The sequence below is a fragment of the Coloeus monedula genome (genome assembly GCF_965178545.1).
Source record: "Coloeus monedula genome assembly, chromosome: 20".
In the NCBI taxonomy this organism is placed as follows: Eukaryota; Metazoa; Chordata; class Aves; order Passeriformes; family Corvidae; genus Coloeus; species Coloeus monedula.
In genome coordinates this window covers 1,410,688-1,431,941 of record NC_138800.1, presented here as the reverse complement: position 1 = coordinate 1,431,941, position 21,254 = coordinate 1,410,688, and the positions used below count along the sequence as shown (strand labels likewise).

Sequence of the window (21,254 nt, the reverse complement as noted above, 5' to 3'; positions counted from 1 at the left end):
TCATTTTCTACTCTACATGGCTGTGCTGGTAAACTTTTAATCCTTTTAGAATTACAGTTCCGTGTCACATGGAGGTGACACCACAGAGTCCTGCGTGTGAGGCTGGAGGTTTTGAATGCACCATTGCTGGATGATAATTAGCCTCAGCAGCAAGGCACAACATGAATCAAAATTAAAGTGAGGAGCACAAGACATTTTTCAAATGCTTTTTTGAATCATACACAGGCTAATGATTCCAGTTTGGATAGAAAATCCCCATGTTTGGGGCCAGCCTCAGACGTTGTGCCCCGATGTTGGTGTCCTCCCTGCATGTGGGACACTGTTGTGCCAGTCCTGTGTCCTGCCAGCTCATTAACCACATCCCAGGGACAGTGTGTGGCACATCTGACTTTAATCTGGTCTCCACTGCTCGCCATTTATTGTGGATATTGAGATGATGAGTGAGGTACTGGGCTGAACTGAGCTGGAGGTGCTGCCTCTGCTGTGAGCCCAGGGTTCATTCCTGCCGCTGTGTTCAGGATGTGCTCAGCCTCTCCAAAGCTTCTCCTTCGTAACAAAACCACCCTGAGCTGCTGCTCAGGTTCCATTGTGGACAGGTCAGTTGGTGAGGGTGTCCTGAAGGTGAGCACTGCTTGTGGTGATGTGCAGAGGCACTTTCACAGTGTCTTTTTAATGATCTGTGTGGGCAGGGCACAGATGATCCACAGCTCTGGGATGAAACACTTCAGGTGGAGCTTCCCTGAAGGCAGCATCTGCCTCAGCAGTGAAGACGTGGCTCACAAGGACCTTCATGCTGACTTTGCACCTTTGCTTGGATTTTGCTTTCAGGTGCCAAGAAGTGCAGGCAATTTGCGTAGAGCTGGGTGTTACTGGACACGTATAACCAACACATTTAATGGGACACTTCGTTGACCAGAAACAATGAAATGTCATTTCTGCATATATTGCTACAATCCAGACCAGAAGAATCCTTCCTGGGCAGCTGGAGCAGAGGGTTGGATAAGCCCTGGCACAGCTGCCCAGGGCGGTGGTGGAGTCACCACCCATGGGGGGAGTTAAAAGATGTGGAGATCTGGCGTGTGGGGACATGGGTTAGTGGTGGCTTTGGCAGTGCTGCACTCAGTGATCTTAGAAAGCTTTTCCAACCCCAATGACTCTGATTCTCTAATATCCATCTTTTTCTCTGCAGTGTTGGAAACACAAGGAAAATAGTGCCAAGCATGAGAGCAGGGTAAAGTGACCCTGATGGGGGAGCTGGGCTGTGGAAGCTCAGCAGAGTTTCCTTGCAGACACCAATGAGCTGAAATAGTTGTAATTAAAAATGGGAATTCTCATGGTCGTGCTGAGCTTCATTTCAGTGTTAGCAAGGGTTTTTAAGCTCTCTGCTTATATTGGCATCATGCCTTTAAAATCAGAAATTCTTTGGCTCTAAAGAACAAATCCACAAAGGAGCCTGGGCTGTGTGGCTGGTGAGCTGGGGGTGTGACACTTCTCAGGGGGAATAGATGTGTTATTTTGCTGTATAAACATATCACATTCATCTTTTTTTGGTCCTTGGTATATTAAACTGAGCTGTCAGGTTACATTCGATCAGTGTTCATAGGGTTATACTTTTCAAGCTGCTTTTGAAAGCTGGTTTTGTTCAAGCTCATTCAAGTAATCCTGTCACACACAAGGGGGATGAGCAGATGTCATGGGCATTTGGGGGAATATTGTGGATCTGTAGCCAAGGCAAATCAGTAGTCAGGAAGAGGGGGTGATGGATAAACTCAAGATATTTTCCTCCCCTTGTCCTGTGATGGGGTTAACCCTGTGCTGAAGTGATGTTCCTGTTGATAATGGGAGAAACTCATCCAGCCTTTCTGTGTTTTCTGTTTTTAATTGATTATTGTCTTGTCCTGTCATCTCATATACTCTGGGCAGATTTGAAATGCTCTCCCACCCTTCTGCTCTGCCCACTGAGGGGTCACAGGGTGTTCCTACAACAGCCAAAAGAGGAGAGGGGAAGGCAGAGAGGGACTTTGGACAAGGGCTGGAGGGACAGGACACAGGGAATGGCTTCCCACTGCCAGAGGGCAGGGCTGGATGGGATATTGGGAAGGAATTGTTCCCTGGGAGGGTGAGCAGGCCCTGGCACAGGGTGCCCAGAGCAGCTGGGGCTGCCCCTGGATCCCTGGCAGTGGCCAAGGCCAGGCTGGACATTGGGGCTTGGAGCAGCCTGGGACAGTGGGAGGTGTCCCTGCCCATGGCAGGGGTGGCACTGGATGGGCTTTGAGGTCCCTTCAACCCAAACCAGTCTGGGATTCTATAACTCTTGAGATTTAGGTACAATAACAAACCCCTGGTTTTTGCCACAATTCCAGAGAATCTTGGCAGAAAATCCCAGGTGTTTGGGTGTAAGCCAGTCTTTGAGCAGAGACCGGGAGCAGAGCTCAGGGTTGGGCAGGTGGGTTTTGTACCCTGGCTCCAAGGTTTGTGCACCAGTTTGGGAAAAGCTGGTGCAGGAGGGGTGGGAAGCACAGCCTGGCCTCACAGAGGCTTTCTTTGTTTCTGTGCATCTGGGTGTGTGTTAGAGCTGTTATCATGACAAGACTTAGATGTCTTTGATTAAAATGCAGAATTTAAGCAGGAAGGTGAAACTCTGATCACAAGCCCATTATCAGTAAAGAATATTCCCCGGTGACTTTGTCAGCATCACTTCCCACCTGGGAAGTTTTCCAGCCCATTTGGGAGCCCCTTCAGTCATCCCTCAGGAGCTGGCTCTGGAACATTTTGGGGCTGTGTAGTTAATGATGTCATTTATTGATTCCCAGCTGGGTGGGTTAGGAAGTCAAGAGATTTTATTGGAAATAAACCTTTGGCTGTGTGTGTTGAAGCAGGATTGAGTTCTTGCAGGGTCTGTGAGGGTGTTACACCTGTCTGCAGCTCCTTCCTTCTTAGTAAAGTGTCAGGATTCCTGACAGAGAGGGGTGTTTGGATATTCCCTTCTTCACTTCCCTCAAGAAAGCTTTACCCCATTCCTTTGTACTAAATCAAGAGGTGCTTTTTAAAAAAAATTTAAGTGCTGCCAAATGCTCCCAGTGTCCAGCTGTAGGAGTTACATTTATGGAGTGTGTTCTGCTTAACAGCTGAATGAAATAAATTGTTTTGTGTGCAGTATTGGAGGATTCTGCACTCTCAAATCAGGGCCAGAAGCAGCTCAATGACTGAAGAATTGTCAACATCTTGTGCAATCCCCCTAAGTGCTTCTTTTCATTGATCTGCAACTTCATTGTTGACAATTAAATCCCTTTCAGTGCAGAGGATAAACATTTTTAACAGGAGGTAGCAGAATCTTTTGTCCTGAATGATTTTCTTCCGTGTTTTATAATTAAGTACAAAGTGTGTCACCAGCCTTGCTGTTCACTTGTGCTAAATACCTGCTCACTGTGGAGTAATTGCTATCAGCAGATGACAGAGCCGCAAGGAACTGCGCTTTCGAAGGCATGCTCTTCATTTGCATAATCAAATGCTTTGTTAGTGTCCTTGGAAATTAGGATGAAAGATGACTGTGTGCTAAAAATGAGAAATTGTTTTTAGCAAATTATGTGTATCCAGTACAGCAGCTGAGCTGCTCTGGGGCCTGTTTGATGCGTGTTGGCTGCTGCACCCACAGCCTCCTCCCTCCTGGCAGTAACAGCTCCTGGCACCTGCCTCTCCCTGTCCCAGTACTGCACTGACCAATGTCCAATCAATGTGAAATGGACAATCAGGGCTTCAATCTGATTAATTAGTTCAAGCCTTGTAGAGTGCTTGGAAAGAGCTGCTGGTCTTTGGGGTAGTTCTGTCCTGCATTCCATGATTTCTGGGGGGTTTGTATTGGTTGTGACAGTTTGTACCAACTCCCCACTTATCCATGGTAAAGCTGGAGAAAATGGGTTTGAAAGATCTGGTTTTTTATCTTGCATTAAGAAGTCTGGAGAAAATTTGAGTTAGGCAGATACAGTGTTGTTGGTAGTTCAACTTATCAAAGTAGCGAAAGAAAATTAAAACTATTTTTAAATTAAATGATGCTATAAAATATTTCTTTGGTAGGCTGAATGCTCAGCAAAACACTGAAAACTCCTGTAATTTCCCCACTTGTGCAATAAGGACTATGAGCTTAATCCTAAACTTCACTCTCAGGAAAGTGGAAAATTTAGTGCTGGTTCTGAGTTGATCTCTGAAGTTGCCTGAGGTCAGGCATGGAGAGGCTGAATCCAAACACAGACAGAAGGAGCAGTGACAGGATATGATGCAGCTTGATTTCTGTATGACACTCCAGACCTGGCTGTTCCACACCTGGACATGGAAAAGTTGGATGATTTTATGTTTAGGAAAAAAGTTTGGCCGCTGTAAGTTTGACATCCCCATGCAGGGATGTCCCTGAGGGGATTTCATTCCCCAGGGGCCTCAGGTTAGGGATGCCCAGGACACTCAGGACTGGCCGGGCTGGGGGTGGCCATGGCACACCCTGTGCTGGCTCTTGGCACCTCCTGTGCTCCTTGGTGCTCCCAGGCATGGTGAACCCATCTGCAAACAGCTCGTGGCCAGCACAGTGTGAGGGTTCTGCGTTGATGAATCTCTGGGAATGTCACATCTGGCAAATTCCAACAGGGCTTTGTTGCCAGTGGAGAACAGCTGGGCATCGTCCTGTGGATGTGGTGTTCCCAGCTGGCCACCCCTGGCCATCCTTCAACTCTTTGGGACCACCCAGATGGGAAAAAGGAGCCAGAATGCAGAGTTCAGGTCCAATTTTAGTGGTTTGCACATTAGGGAGAGAGACAGTGATGGAAAGCTGCAATTACCTGTATTGATGATACAAATCCGTGTCTCCAGAGGGAAGTGTTTGCTGGCTCTCCCAGCTGCAGAGTCTCTCTGGGTCACCTGAGTCACTTGGGTTACCTACGGGTGTCCCTAGGGTGGCCTTAGCTGCTCTCTGCTGTGATGGAGCCAACCCTGTGGTGGTCACATACACAGCAGGGTCATGGAGGGGACTGGAGTCCTGTCTTGAGTTTGTGTGCTTGAGTGAAAAACAGGGGAATTTGAGATTTAAGACACATCAAAGGGCACAGGAATGGAAGACAATGGAAGCTGCATTTCCTGTCTGGGAAATGCCAATGTTCAGTCCTCAGCATCAAATTCTGTCTTTATTCCTTTTTCAGTGAAGGAGTGGCTGTTGCTGGATGCAGTATCAACCCAGTGGAAAAAGGGGAGCCTGTGTCAGCATGGAATTTACATTACAGTCACTGCTCTCCTGAATCCCAGTGCAGTAATTCTGCTTTATCCAAAGCAGAGTGTGGAGACAGCCAGCAAATAAAGTTAGCTTGGTGCACTTAGCTGTTGGGTGGAGATGAATTCCTCTGATGATAAACAATCTCACAAAGTTGGGTTGTGTGTGTCATGGTGACATTAAGGGCTTTTTTCCCCAGAGTTCTTGCACTGAGCCAGTCAATCAGGGTAGGAAAAGAGCAATCTTGTCTGTGTGACCTTGAAGTGCTGTTGATGGAGACTGGAGCCCTCCTCGTGAAACCTGTGATTGGTGGTGTTTATCACTGAGGGGGGATTTCAACTCCCCAAATAGATACAGTGGGATGGAGAATTGGTTCTGATTTACACACCCTCCCCATCATCTGCCGGGCAGGGCTGTGTGCTGAGACTCCTGCACAGCTGGCACCAGGCTGGGGCACGGTGTGGGTGCACTGGTGCCAGACTGGGAGAGGAGAACCCACGGGCACGGCTGGTGGGAGACTTGGGGAATAACATTTATTTTACTGCTTGCAGCATCTTGGAAGTGCAGACTCACAGGGATGGTACTTGGGGGCTGCGCAGTGGGCATGTGAGCAGCAGCAGAAAATCCCAAGAGACAGTGGCGTTCCCAGCCCTTTTCTCCCAGGGAGGAGGAGTGGATCCCCAGCACTGAGCTGTGTTGAATAAATGTGACACATGAGAGAGGCTAAAAATACCAAAGGAAAGGATTTAATGAATGCACTGAGTGCCAGGTGTTCCCTGTAGGTTTGGAAGTATCACCTCTGCAGGATTTCCAGACCACCTGCTAGAGCCATGTAGTGGGGGATTTCTAGTGACAAGCCTGAGTCCTCAAAGCCATTGTGTAAAAAAAACCAACAAACCCAAAACCTTGTAACTCCTACACCCATAAGGACTGGGAACATAGATCCACCTCTTCCTGAACAAACTGTTGCTCATTTCTCTCCTCCTTGGGGACCTGCCTGAACACATGTGGATCACACTCTTGTCTAACTTCTAATAATGTTTGATCAAACAGGATTGATCCAAAGAGTTAATGTGAGCAAAGTTTTCTTTACTTGGAACCTGCAGTTTATTGCAGTGAGATAAACCTTGGGCATAGGGCCGAGTAATTGTTTTTATCCCTCTGGAGTCCCTCTCTTGCCCCCATAATCTTCCAGTCCAAGGTGGTGCAGGAGCCTCTGTGCCAAGTACTCCAGAAGTGATTAAAGTAGGTCCTCATCAAATAAACCTGTTTACTTTCCCCCCCCTCTTTCTTGCTTCCTTTTTCTCCTCTTTACCTCCCTTTTGTCTCACTTTATCCCCTTTCTCCCCATCTCCTGTCTGCAACATATGAAAATCCGCAGCGTTACCAGGCCACTCACCTTTGCACGGGGCCTGTAAAATACTTGCTGAGAGGGTACCTGATGTGGTTTATTTCTGATCTGTTAATGAAGTTAAACCCAAACGATGCCATGTTAGTGACACATGGAGGCCAGGCTGTCCCCAGGGATGTGGTGGTTGGCAAATATGTGTGCCCAGGCCATGGGCTGGAAGAGTTCACTCCTTTACTTCAGGGTTTGCACACTGGAGCTGTCAACAATTTTCTCTGAATGGATATTGTTTCATTATTCATTTAGTAATTTTACCCCTTAAAACTGGCAGAAGGAGGAGTAAAGTTTTCCTTCTCTTAGGGTTATTTAGAACACTGGACACTTTTTTAATCCTAAACTTGTCCCAAGCCCCTTCAAACCTCACGTGTTTCCCTCAGGCTGTGTTTCTGTAGTTGCTGTAGGTATAAGTCCAGCTGTTCCAAGTTGCTGTACAATGCAGCCCTAAAAGGTGCTTCTGATCCCCCACCTGCAAGGCAGCACCTTTCCAGTCTGGGTTCAGCAGCATTCCCCTGGATTTGTTGCAAGGGGTGCCATGGAGCAGATCCACACTGGCAGAAGGTTTGGGGGAGCAGTTCCAATTGGGAAATTGCTGTAAAACCCCAGTGAGCAAAACTCCAATGTACAAATGTTAAAATTATAATAACATTCATTATTATTAAAGAGTTGGGAAATAGAAGTAATGACCAGCCAAACAAAAAAAAGCCAGGGTTCCTGCTAGGGTGTGTTTTAAAGTTTAGATCTTGTGTCATGGGGAAGGGGCTGGAGCCCCAGGAGCGGCTGAGGGAGCTGGAAAGGGGCTCAGGCTGGAGCAAAGGAGGCTCAGGGGGGACCCTGTGGCTCTGCACAAGTCCCTGACAGGAGGGGGCAGCCGGGGGGGTCGGGCTCTGCTGCCAGGGAACAGGGCCAGGAGGAGAGGGAACGGCCTCAGGCTGGGCCAGGGCAGGCTCAGGGTGGGCAGCAGCAGGAATTTCCCCATGGAAAGAGAGGTCAGTCCCTGGCACAGCTGCCCAGGGCAGTGGTGCAGTCAACAACGCTGGAAACGTTTAAAAAACATGTGGATGTGGTACTTGAGGATATGATTTAGTGGTGAACATGGTGGTGGATTGAACTTGGTGATCTTAAGGATGTTTTCCAACCTTAAGCATTCTGTGAGAAGGCACAGAGCACACGTGGCGTTTGCTCCCTCAGCGGGTCAGTTCCCTCGTTTGTTCTCTCAGTCAGGGAGTGGTGATGAGTAACAACGCTGGAGAACAGCAGTGCTGAACAGTCTCTCTTCTCTGCCACGTGGTTTATTTTGAGGAGAGTTACTGGGGCAGATGGATTTGATTCAGTTTCACGTTGACCTGGACAGTTCTTGATGGAAACAAAATGGAACTTCCTGGAGCGTGAGCAGCCCAGCAGTGGCTCTGGGTTTGCCCGTCTGCCTCACGTTTAACCATCTTCTCTCCGTTGTTGTTGCAGATAAGGAGTTGGGAGTTGGCGCGCTTGCTGACAATGACGACCCTGGTGCTAGGGGCCCAGCTGTCCCCAAAATATCAGGACTAGAAAGGAGCCAAGAGAAGAGCCAGGACAGCAGCAAAGACCCAATACTTGAGCCTGTGGTGCCTAAAGACCCCCGTCCTCAGGTGACGCCGCCGCCGCTGGAGCCGCCCGAGGGCCGCTGCCCCAGCCCCGTGCTCGCCCCGCGCCCGGAGGCCCCGGCCCCACCGCCCGCCCCGGCCGTGCCGCTGCCCCCGGCCCCCGAGGAGCCCGGTCGCCCGTCTGCCGGCCAGCCCTCCGGCCATCCCCCGGCCGGCCAGCCCCCCGCTGGCCAGCACCCGCCGCGGCCGCAGTCGCCGCTGCCCCCGGCACACCCGGCCCTGCCTGCGGTGCAGCCCCATCCCCAGAGCCTCTCGCAGCCGCTCTCCGCCTACAACAGCAGCAGCTTGAGCCTCAACAGCTTAAGGTAGGTGCATGGAGAGGGGTCTGGGATGCTGGACTGAGCCTGGGGGGGAGCTGGATAAAGGAGAGGAGTGACAGCCCAGCCCAGCCCATCCCTGGGAAATGAAGGGCAGTTGGTGCATTTAACCTCGATTCCTCCCGTGAGGTGAGCCAGGATCACTCTCTCTGTGACCCAGCAATCCCATAAACTCTTGGGTGTTTTACATTCATTTGCTTTGGATTTTCCTGCCTGCTATACTTGGGTTTTTGGGGGGGATTTTACATGGTATAGATCAGGGGAAGAGAAGCCCAGTTCCTGCAGGTTGGGCTGCTCTCTGAAGGCTGACTGTTTTTCCCTCCCATCCCTGTAAATATCTGATTTCTCCAAGCGCTGCCATGGCCCAGGGCAGGGAGCCCAGGAGCCCCTCGAGCAAGGTCCAGCTGGTGACAGCCCAGCACCAGTGGTCACACACCAGGCACCTCACAGCTCCATGTTTTCCTGCTCTGCTGACACCTTGCAGGCTTCCGTGTTTTTCTCTCACCTGGCCACGGTGAGATCAGCCTCACCTTTCATATGGGGATAACAAAGATGAGCAGTGAGATTAAACACCGTGTGCCCAGGAACCCATGATGTCCCTCTGAGTCAGGGACCTCAGGCTTCCCCTTCTCTGAGTTCCCAGCAGGCAGATGTGGCCTTCAGGACCTAGGGAAGCAGCACTGTGGTTGCTTCATGGTTTGATAAAAGACTGGGAGGTGTTTAAGACCTGGATTTATTTTTAACCAAGCTGGTATTGCTTGTCTTTAAAAATCACTGCAATAGAAGTGTGTCATTACTTGAAATAAAGACAAGGAGAATTAAGCCTTCCATTAATGTATTTTAAATACTCATTAGTAGGAAATGAAACCTGAAAAATTGCCACCAGTGTAATCACAAATACTTCTTTTGCTGACTCATCTCATTTTATTCTGAGGGTAGAGAGAGGCATTACCTGTACAGTAATCACAAATCTGTTGTTGCCTTCTCAACTTCATTTCACATTTTCTGCAGTCTTTCATCTCAGTAATTCATAGCAAAAAAAACCAAACAAACCAAAAACCTAAACTTTTATTAATGCAGTGATTTTGAGCTTCATTTGCCAGAAAACGTGAACCAGGAGCAGTCATGTAGAAAGGACCTGATAATTAAGTAATGAATGCACAGGGCTGATTACTCCTTTGTGTGTCACCCCTGTGCTGTTGTGGGGCAATACCAACCTCTTGCAGCACGGGAGAACACGGCTCAGGTGTGCAGGGACCACAGGAGTAAAAGATACCAGAGCAGGGGCAGCTCAGGTGTGCAGGGAGCACAGGAAGTCACAGGTACCAGAGCAGGGGCAGCTCAGGTGTTTGGAGTAAGGGGTATCCCAGCAGTAGGACTGGAAATGGTAGCTCGGATTTGTAACACGAGTTACACCCGCGCTGTGGTTGATGTGCGGGGCTGCTGGGGTTGTGTATGTGTGTGTGTTTGATGTGTGGGGCTGCTGGGGTTGTGTATGTGTGTGTGCTGGAGCTTTTCTCTCTCCCCACGACCCCTGATGACTTCTCCTCTCGTTAACAGCAGCAGCAGGAGCAGCACCCCGGCCAAGACGCAGGCGCCTCCCCCGCACATCTCGCACCACCCGTCGGCGTCGCCGTTCCCGCTGTCCCTGGCCAGCCACAGCCCCCTGCACAGCTTCCCGCCCGCCCTGCAGCCCCCCGCACACCCCCACCACCCCAATATGTTTGCCCCTCCCACGGCTCTGCCCCCTCCACCCCCGCTGACGTCAGGGACGCTGCAGGTTCCAGGACACCCAGCTGGTAGCACTTACTCAGGTAAGAGCCGCGAGGGCTGGCACTGCCCGTGCGGTGTGGGTGGGTTTAGTCAGAGTGGCTGGGGTTTGGGCCTTTTGGTGAGGGCTGTTGGTGGGGAGAGGCTGTGCTCGCTGCTGAACAAAGTGACAGCAAAGCCAAAAAAACGCCAAAAAAACACTCAGGGACAGTCCCTCTGCCCTGGGAGCGACTGCTTCTGGAAGGCCGTGGTTTTGCCAGGTTTGTTTTGTTCAACCCACAGTAAAAACCCAGCAGAGTTCACGATGTGCCCACACAGAGTCTGTGACCCCCATAGCAAAGGTCTTCATGCACTTGTGGTCTGTGTCCTGCAGAGCTTCCCTGGCTGCAGGGAGAATCTGTGCTGACTGTGCTCACAGCAGTCCTGAGCTCGGGTGTGTTCACACGGTTTGGATTGGAAGAGACCTCAAAGCCCATCCAGTGCCATCCCTGCCATGGGCAGGGACACCTCCCACTGTCCCAGGCTGCTCCAAGCCCCAATGTCCAGCCTGGTCTTGGGCACTGCCAGGGATCCAGGGGCAGCCCCAGCTGCTCTGGGCACCCTGTGCCAGTGCCCCACCAGGTCACTGAGGGGAAGAAAATGGAGGATTATCAGTGTGTGTGTCCATGCACCAGGGTACTCATGTGAGCAGCAGCCACTTGTTTGCTCACTCCAGCTTGCTTGTACACCCTCACCTGTTTAGGATTGTGTCCCTGTCCATAAATGCTCAGAGGAATGTGAAAACAGGCTTGGTGAGAGGGGAAATGCACACTTTGTAATGTCTCAAGCCTTTGAGATCTGAGGGAAAACATGAGGGAGCTTTCTTACCCTGTACTGTGTCAGGATTTATCACCAGGAAATTTTAAATGAAGCATTGCTACCACAGACAGAAAAGGAAGTGGCACAAGGCCTGGAAAAGCCCCAGAGCTCAGAGGGATTGTTTTATTGTTTGGTTTCCCCTGTACTCAGCACTGGTGAGGCAGCACCTCGAGTGCTGTGTCCGGTTCTGGACCACCCAGTTTAGGAAGAATGTTGAGATACTGGAGCATGTCCAGAAAGGACAACAAGGCTGGTGAAGGGCCTGGAACACAAATCCTGTGAGGAGCAGCTGAGGGCGCTGGGAAAGGGGCTCAGGCTGGAGCAAAGGAGGCTCAGGGGGGACCTTGTGGCTCTGCACAAGTCCCTGACAGGAGGGTGCAGCCGGGGGGGTCGGGCTCTGCTGCCAGGGAACAGGGCCAGGAGGAGAGGGAACGGCCTCAGGCTGGGCCAGGGGAAGTTTCGGTTGGGCATTAGAAAAACATTCTTTAAAGAGAGTGATTGGGCTTTGGAAGGGGCTGCCCAGAGAGGTGGTGGGGTCACCGTCCCTAGAGGTGTTTAAGACAAGACTGGATGTGGCCCTGAGTGCTGTGGTCTGGGTGGCAAGGTGGTGTCAGGTCATAGGTGGGATGCAGTGATCTCGAGGGTCTTTTCCAAGGCCGTTAATGCTGTGGCTCTGTGGTTGTGTGTTTCAGAACAAGACCTCCTGCGCCAGGAGCTGAACACGCGGTTCCTGGCCTCGCAGAGCGCCGACCGCGGGGCCTCGCTGGGCCCACCGCCCTACCTGAGGACAGAGTTCCACCAGCACCAGCACCAGCACCAGCACACACACCAACACACCCACCAGCACACCTTCACGCCCTTCCCCCACGCCATCCCTCCCACTGCCATCATGCCGACGCCAGCACCGCCCATGGTGCGTACCCCAGGCAGAAATGTGAGGATAAGTAGAGCACAACTCTATTCTTTATTACCAAAGTATTGCAGAGAATTTGCCACGCTGTGGGGAAGGGCTCCTGTGCTGCCCAGGGGTGTCTGGGCAGGAGAGGCAGGGCTTGTCCCTCTGTCCCCATGTGAGAGGTTCAGGTGGCAGCACAGGACTGAGGGACGAGGCTCTGGCCAGTCCTGCTTGGAGTGTACACTCTGGGGCCTCCTCCTTTGTCCTGTCTCGAAAAGACCTTGATTTACTTTGAAGAAAGAAAAATCCCAAACAGTTTCATAGGAAATTAATTTTCTGCATATTTTTTCCTCTCTGTTGGTTTCCAAATAATAGAGAAGTTGTCCTTTATTTTGCCAACAGAAGTAACACAAGGAAATATAAAGTAACTAGTTTGTGCTTTGATCCCTTTGCAGTTTGACAAATATCCTACAAAAGTTGACCCCTTCTACCGTCACAGTGTGAGTTTTATTGCTCTGTTTCCAACTGACTTCACTGCTTTTCTGTGGTGGGTTGGGATCACCACTCAATCAATGGCACAGTGTCAAATCTCTCCCTGATCATCACTCCAGGATTTACCATTATCGTCCTTGGTTGCTTTGGCTTTTGAAGGCTTGCATTCGTGGTGCTTGTTTCTGATAAAGATGCAGTATCAGCTTTTCCAGTCAAAAGATCTCTTGCTCACACACCATTTGGAGCCAGGTTTGATGTGAACAGATGAGACAGAGAAGCTGACTTCCATGAAGCAGGAGAGGGCAGTGATTCCATCACGGTGTTTCAGTTGTGCCACAAACCCTTGGGCTGATATTTTTGCTAAGAAACTTGAAATGAACTGACAAACTATCATACAAATCCTTCAGGGATAGATAATCTAATCGTTTTCCCAATCTATCATATTTTGTTTGATAAAATCTGAAAACCTGTCTTATTCAGATTTCAAAGGCTCGTCTGATCCACTGGGCTTGTTATGTTTTGAAAGCTCTGTTTGATGACAGCAGCATGAATCCAGCTATGCACTAGATGTGTTTACCTAAGCTACTAAAAACGTTACTTATCAAGTACCTGGACTGATTTTTAAAATTCCAGTTAAAAGTAAAGCTTCTGCTCCTAAGGGTTTGAATCCACTGATTCATTTGCCGCTGAACTCTGGGTTGTATTTTCTTCATCCTATTGGCAGAGGCAGGTGTCTGGCAAGAGTTCCTTAATCCAAGAGCAATATTTTGATGAGAGAAGGAGTACTGCATCAGCACTCAGAAATCTGCAGAGCATTTGGCTTTATGTGTTGGTTTTGCTTAGAAGTGGAACTGGGCAAAAAAAACTGGTTAAGACGATGATGTCTGGATTAAACACCAGCCCAGCTCACAGCCTGTCCTGCAGCTGAGCAGTCTGTCCCTGTCTGACACCTCATGTGAGCAGCTGGGACCAGAGAGCGTTGCAGGCTCAGAGCTCCAGGAGCACTGGGCAGACATTCCCACCGCCCCTCCAAAGGGCACTGCTGCTCCCCTGCACCAGTGAGTGTTACATTGCTCTCTGATGTGCTGGGCTTCACATGGGTTCAGGAGAGACACTGTCATCAGTGTGGCCTGTGGATCCCAGCAGGAACTCAGAATTGGGAGATGGTACATGGATTTTAGACAAATCAAGCACAGAAGGTGGCAATGTAGGATAGGAAGTGTTGCTGAAGTGTCCAGCTGTATCTGCTGTTGAAATTCAAATAATCTCTTAGAAATGGGGGAGTTACCTGGATTGCAGAGGTCATGGCCTCACCCCCTTTAGGGTCAGGAGAGCTCCGTGCTGTGCCCCCTTAGCCAGGGAGCCGTGCTGGGGCCCAGGGCACAGATCTGGTCCCTCTGCCTTCCCTGGGGAAGGGTTTGTCCTTGGGAAGGGGCTGCCCCATGGTCCCTGTGGGACACTCAGCTGCTGATCCTAGGGAGTGCCCATGGTGTCTGCACTGGGGTGGCAGAGTGTCTGTGACCCCAGCCAGGCCAGCCCAGCCCAGCCCAGCCCAGTGTCCCCCTGGTCCCACCTCTGGGACTGGTCAGGGCACAGGGAACAGGAGCTGCCTGGAGCAGCTGCAGGTGCGCAGAGCAGACCCTGAACTGGGCTGGGGCACACCCACAGGGCAGGAGAAATACAAATACTGTCAGACTGTGGCACCTCCACAGAGCTGTTCCTAGGGACAACAGCTTCTGCTACAGATCCACACCAGGAACTCAGATACCTTAAAAAATGTTGGCAGTAAGTGTAGGTGAACTTTGTAGGAGAACAAGGTCTGTTTGAGACTTAAAATCCATCTACTTTGGAACAGGGAGTGTAGCTCACATAGAAGCTAATGCTAAGTTTTAAATCAGTGTTATTTCTTCTTTTTTAGCACAGTGAGGCTTTGCTTTTACCTACAGCTGGTGCCAGGTCTAGTTTAGCATCACATACACCTGGCCAAGGGAAGCTGTGGTCACTGCATGGTTGCCCAGGCAGAGCTAGAAGGGAAAACTGCTGCTCAAAGGAGAAGGAATACTTGGGAAAAAGGAAGCCCTGACTATGAAAGGTGCATTCTGAAAGCTGGAGGAATTTAACTGATACAAATTAATCATGGAGATACACTGTTTATATTTTATTAATAAGTCTGACCTTGAGGAAAGGTCACATTTAATTAACTTGCCATTTGTTATAAAACTCTGAGCAAAGAATTCCTTATTATTAGTCATAGCCAATAGAATACAAAGTATTACATCTTTTTCCATCACTTAGAATTAGTCCATTACACAGAGAATTAAAGACTGAAGACACTGGAGAATTTAAAGCACATTTTGCTCATTAAAAGTTATTGTAAATGAGGACAAATGTCTCTTAATGGTTTCTCAGATGCCTACAGTTCAGTATCAACTAATCTCAAAATGTTTTCTGCACTACTGGATGGAGCAGGTCCAAATTAAATACAATTAAAACAACAGTAGCAACATGAACAGAGGCTCAATACCAGGCTTTTTAACTGAGAAAATCTTGTGATACCTCTGAAATGTTTTCTCAGCTCTCAGTAAATATAATATGGATAAATGACCTTGCAAGATAAGCTAGGGGAAGGAAAAATGATAAAGAAAAGCACACGTGTATGCCTGGCATAACCAAATCCATCACAACTTTGTGGTACTGATTTACCTGGGATGGGATTTGCTCAATGTTTTCCCACCCCTCACGTCCAGTCTTTGACTTTGCCCAATCTTGCTTCTGTTCAATTGGCCATTAACTCATTTAGTTTGATCTTAAAAGTAGCACACAGTAGTTGGACTTTGCTCAGCCATGGTCAGAGGGGAATTGGTCTCAGCCAGAGAGCCCCTGGTAGGTTTTTGGGTGGCAATTCCAGTGGAGCTGGCAGCCATCCCGTCCTAGATGCATCCCCTCCTAGATCCAGAGGTTTCATGGTGAGAGAATGGGTTTGGAGTGTGATGCTTTGAATCTCTGACTCCTGCCAGGAAGCAGTTTGGTGTGTGATAGCAGCATTTTCATGGAATTGGGCGAATTTTCTGTTTCAGCAGGAGCCAAAGGTTCACAGGCAGAGCACAGAGCCAAGGGCAGATGAGGATGTCATGGTTTATCATAGAATCACAGAGTGGGTTGGGTTGGATGTTAAAAACCATCTCTTCCACCCCTGCCAGGGCAGGGACACCTTCCACTGCCCCAGGCTGTTCCCAGCCCCAATGTCCAGCCTGGCCTTGGGCACTGCCAGGGATCCAGGGGCAGCCCCAGCTGTTCTGAGCACCCTGTGCCAGGGCCTGCCCACCCTCCCAGGGAAGAATTTATCTGTCTAATTTACCCACTTGTTTCCCTTGTGTTTGTCTGCATTAGCACAGAGCAGCCTCTCATGGTTTTTTCCCAAATTCTCTTAGGACAGAGCACTGGGGTCAGGGGAGGTCAGGGGAGATGGGCACATCTTTGTGCTGAGCAGTCTCTGGTTATAGAAAAGTCCCCTACATTTCTGGGAGGTTCTGCCTTAACATTTTGTTTAAATACTAATCTTTAACAAATCAGATTGTCTGTCTGCTAATATTAGATGTGGCAGGATATCCTCTCAGACAGGCTAATGAAGTAAGAATTGTGCATATTTTCCTCATTTCCTACAGATACTATTAAAATCCCAACGTACTAATGGAGTTTTAATGATACAATATCCTAGAACTTGTAAGGGGTTTTTTTTTTCCACTTAAACAGGAGATTTCTGAGTCTCATTCAGCTCAGGATTCTGCCTTCTCTCTTGAAACGACTCACAGACTGAAACCATTTAAAACCTCTCTCCAATTTAAAAATTAATAATTGAGGAGAAAACGTCTCCCTCACGCTCTGCTGGCCCAAGGCAGGGACAGGTTGCTGGCTGTCTGATTTTGGAACTGCTTTTAAGCTCTAAACCTCATGACATCTGTGAACATCCCATCGACTGCTTTAACTAACATCGTTGCAATGAGATCACTTCAATGCTTCTCAGTTTTCTCCATGTAACATTTTCCTACTCTTATGCAGGAATGCTCTGTGTCCTGCCCAGCTGCCTGTGCTCGTGGTGCCCCAGTGTTGATGTTGTTCTCTTTCTGTTGCAGCTGTTTCACTCCTATCCTCCAGCTGTATCAGGTATTCCTCCCATGATCCCTCCCACCGGCCCCTTTGGCTCACTGCAAGGAGCTTTCCAGCCCAAGGTAAGGCAGGAATTACCTGGGACAGCCTGGGAGCCAGGACAGGGGTGGGGTTAGCATGTGGTTCACATCCTGGAGCAGCTGAGGTCTGACCTACAGCTTAATTCCACAGGGGACAATTGCCTTTTTCCAAATGTTCTGCAAAGAGAAGTTATTTCTCATGAGGTTCAGATACACCTACAAACTTTTTTTTTTTTTAATTATTTATATAGTGGCACAGTTAACTTCAGAAGCAATATAATTAGTTCTGAGATGGTGTGCATTAATGAAAGGTCATGTAATAATCAGGATTTTAAGAAATGGTGTTCATTATTGTTTACTCATTTCCATAATTACCTCCCAGCTCCAGCACAGTGCAGAACACTGATTTGGCTCTCCTCATGGGTGATAGCTGGGAGAGAGAAATGTGGCGAGTTCAGGCTTTTTTTCTTTCATTTTCATGGAGTTACTCTTTATTTATCAGTGGGAGGAAGTCAGTCTGTAGACTTTGCAATGAAAGACTGAAATCAGGACTGGAATTTCTGCAGAGGAGACACCTTCCTTAAATTGGCCCATCCACTCTAATGAGTGAATATGTAAATTGCAGTTCATTAGTGGGATTCTTCGTCTGTATGGTAATCAGACTGTTAACAACTCACTTAATTGTTAGTTATGCTGGAGCTGATTTCTGTTTTCTTCATTTTTACACAGGAACAAGCTCTGTCTAAATGTGGCAGGGTTGGGGTTTTTTGTTGGGGGTTTTGTTTCCCACAAAGCTGCATTTTATTAACCGACTGTTTATATTCCAATAATTGGAAAGGCTTCCATTTTTTCCAACTGGATGTTGCTTTTCCTGATGTCCATTTTGTGGCAGTCCCTGTGGATGGAGTTGAGGTCCTTGTGCAGTGATGCTCTGTGTGCTGAGAGCATCAGTGATAATCAGCAGAGCAGGGGCTGGGTCCTCCAAATGCTGCTTTTGCTGCTGTGACATAAATGTGTTCCTAATCAGGTTTTTCACATTAGAAGATTTTCCACTTTAAACAGTTACTGGTCCCTCAGTGGTTTTGATTAAAGTAATGGGAAGTTGGTGGCCAGTCGAAGTGTGGGTATGGAGATGACAATACCCATATTACTGAGTGGATTATAATGGTTCTCCTTTCCTTTATAAAAAGTTTATCTCTGTTGCTTAGGCAATGTAATGATAAAGAACTATTATTTGGACATTCTGTTGCTTGTAGGCATTGTTACTGCTGTGCAGCTCATTAGTGTTGTCTTTCCTTGTGGAATTTCCAGACTTCCAATCCTATTGATGTTGCAGCCAGACCTGGAACGGTCCCACACACCCTTCTACAGAAAGATCCACGGGTCTGTAAAAATTCTTTTTTTTCTTTCTCATGTAAATCTGTTCCTCCTGAAAACCTTGAATGCTAAAGCTGCCATCCTCAGTTATGTCCAAATTAACACCCTAAAACCAAAGCTGTCTGAGCTGTTCCATCAGTGAGGGCTGCAGAAGTTCTGTGGGAACATTTAAAACAGCCCCTGTGCAGTGGCAGAGCTCTGTCCTTGCTGGCAGCTCTCTCCTCCCAGGCCCAGGGGTAAAGGCATAAAAGTCCAGTTCAACAGAGAAAATGTACAAACCTCCCAAGATTTGTGTTTGTACTCTGTAATTGTTTTTAATGTGGGTAATGGCAGCTATTCCCTGGGTTACTGTAGCATTGATTGCCCCAGTGAAATACGGATGCACTTTATTGATCACTTGGTGCCTCTGGGTTTCTGAGTTCCAGCGGATGTGAACAGCATTTATTGCCTCAGCACTTTGTCTCTCTGCCCGTGGGTTGTTGGTGTGTTTGGATTCATGGCCATTGTTTGCCATGAGGAACTCCACACAGGAGTATTTCTAGCAGAACTCTCAGACAGAAGCACTGAGGAGCTCTCCCTAAAATTCCAGCTTGGGGCATGGCTGAGCTTGCAGAGCTGTTGTCTTTGCGTTGTGCCAGGCTGCAGTGCTTTGGGTTGCTCAGTGCTGGAGCTGAGGCTGAGCTTTACACCAAAAGGAACCACATTTCTGTTTGTTTATCTAAGTGCACAGATAACCAGAGCCTCCCATCAGGAAGTCATTTAGCTTTATGTTCCCTTTCAACTGGGAGTGAGTTTCGATTATTTCAAGATGATGCATTACGCCATCACTGCGCCTGCTAAGTACCTTCTGCACCTATAAATCTCCTTTAGTATTGCATTTCAAAACAGAAAATCCAAAACGAATGAGCAGTACCCAATAAATTGAATTATTTCCCAGCATTTATTGATGAAATATGAGCAAAAAAAGGGGAATAAGAAAATAATCTACTCCAAAAAAAAGCACCAACAGGCCACATCAAAAATAAAAATGAGAAAATTAGGTTTTTATGTTGGCCCTGTTTACCAACATCTGTTTCAGCGTGAAAATAATTTAGGCAAAGCCCATTTATGTCAGAAGACCTCAGGCAGCAGTGAGGCACAAGGCTGATGCCCTGGCTGGTGGATGGGCACACTGCTGGTGTGCAGGGCATGGCTGACACCCCACTCCAGCCATCCCAGCCCATCCAGGGGATCGAGCCCTGTCCATTCTCCAGCCCTGCCATGAGCTGAGGAGCTCTGAAAGATGAGAGCAGGAGTTTGCCCAAAGGACAGATCTGTGCTTCCATCAGTGCAGTTAACCAGCCATTTCTGTGGCATTAAATCAACAAATTGCTGCTGCTGCCAGAGGCCAGAGCTCTGTGTGAGCCTGCTGGAGCTGCTCGTCACCACTCAGAGGCCGCAGCCAGGGGGAGGGGACAGCACGGATATGGAGGCTCAGGACTAATTATTATCCAAAAGGGCTTCATTTGAAAGTAAAATTCTAACATTTTAATTTCGTCTCTTAATGAAGCAATACAGATTTGTTAATTAGAGCAATTGTTTGAGTGACAGGTGTGTAACCAAGCTGTCATTTCTTCTTCGCAGTTGACAGATCCGTTCAGGCCCATGTTGAGGGTAAGAAATCTTCCTGTGCTCCCGTTTGTCAAGCTCGGCTCAGTCCCACCGGGTTGCAGCACGGAATAATTCCAAATCAGAGCTGCCCAGAGTCACCTGGGCTGTCCTGCCCTGCCTTTGGGGAGAGCATGGGCACTCCTGCAGCTCCTGATCACTCAAGGACAAGGCAGAGTTTCAAAGTCAGAAGTTTTCCTCTTCTCATGCAACCCCTCACATGAATACTCGAGGTTAAATATTGATGATCCATCATGGTTTCCTGAGGCAAACCCTAGAGATCCTAGCAGTGATTCCCTGTTATTTCACTGCACTCTGGAGGAGTTTGCTTTGTTATTTTACTGCGTGTTTTCAGTGTTACTCAGTGTGGTACATCCCACCCAGGTATCTCACTGTCCACTGTAAACAGACAATCCACTTCAAACACAGAATATTTTAGAAATAAGGATCTAAAGATCCTGACTGATGTCTATCCGTCATCCAAAAAGGGGGTTTGTTAATTTTTCAGCATATTCAAGAAAAAGGTCTAGAGTTCAGTATAATGAACTTACTAAATCACTAGCACAGCCAGTTTTTGCAAATTAGCAAAGGGCTTGAGCTTAGGGGAGTATTGCTGTGAGATAGTTTAGTTTGTATAATTTAATTATTGATTGATACACACCTAGAAATAGAAGGCAGACTGTGTGCCGTAGTTTGTGGAAGATTTAATTCACAAGTAAATTAAGGAGACTCTTGAGTTTCTGGGATAATTCTTAAATCTGCAGGAGTCATTACTTGTGTAGGTAACCACAGACCCCTAAGTAACAAAACTGGAGAAAGTATATCCTCAAATGAGTCTTTGTCAGACAAAGTTTCCAGCTGTGCTGGAAATGGAGTACAAACTCAACCAGGAGACCTAACAAGCATTCTGGTTCTTGCCTCCCTCTCTCCTCCCTGTGACTCTGGGGTGACAGGAAGGATGCAAAGACCTCCCCCCTCCCCAAACAGAATTGAGTGACCTCCAATGTTGTCAGTATATTTATGAGCTGAAGTCTTGGAGGGACAGACCAGCAATTACATGAGGGAGTCAGATGAATTTTGAAAACCAGAGTGACGTTTTAACCACTTTGATTTTCATCTTTTGGTGGAAATGCCAATCCTTGCATTTGTGGAAATGACCTGAGTGTGCAGCTGTGAACAGTCCAGCTGTGCAGGGCAGCTGCTGACTGGGACACAGCTTCACAGCTTTCAGCAGCACAAGCTGCACTCAGCCAGTGGCATCAGAGGATTACAGGAGTGTGTCAGACTGGAGTGTTCATGGATAGCTGGATAAATTCCCTAGTGAGGGACAAAGTCTTCTCATTCTCGGTATTCCAGGAGGATGGAGAGGAAAGGCACTGAAGGGAGACCCTTTGCTTTCAGGTGTCTTGGTG

At 48.3% G+C, this 21,254-nt stretch overlaps 1 protein-coding gene across 2 annotated transcripts in view; it reads left to right on the top strand.

Moving 5' to 3' along the window:
* Positions 1 to 21,254, top strand: part of AUTS2 (activator of transcription and developmental regulator AUTS2) — a gene marked incomplete at both ends in the record, with an annotated part of 761,383 nt that overhangs the window by 728,043 nt on the left and 12,086 nt on the right. Inside the window, 7 exons of one of the 2 annotated variants that reach the window (XM_082294493.1) lie at positions 8,121 to 8,604; positions 10,177 to 10,430; positions 11,937 to 12,157; positions 12,595 to 12,639; positions 16,765 to 16,860; positions 18,130 to 18,201; positions 19,819 to 19,848. In XM_082294493.1, coding sequence (XP_082150619.1) covers positions 8,121 to 8,604; positions 10,177 to 10,430; positions 11,937 to 12,157; positions 12,595 to 12,639; positions 16,765 to 16,860; positions 18,130 to 18,201; positions 19,819 to 19,848 — 1,202 coding nt within the window. The remainder of the gene's footprint in view (positions 1 to 8,120; positions 8,605 to 10,176; positions 10,431 to 11,936; positions 12,158 to 12,594; positions 12,640 to 16,764; positions 16,861 to 18,129; positions 18,202 to 19,818; positions 19,849 to 21,254) is intronic. The other variant, XM_082294494.1, reaches the window with a different exon arrangement.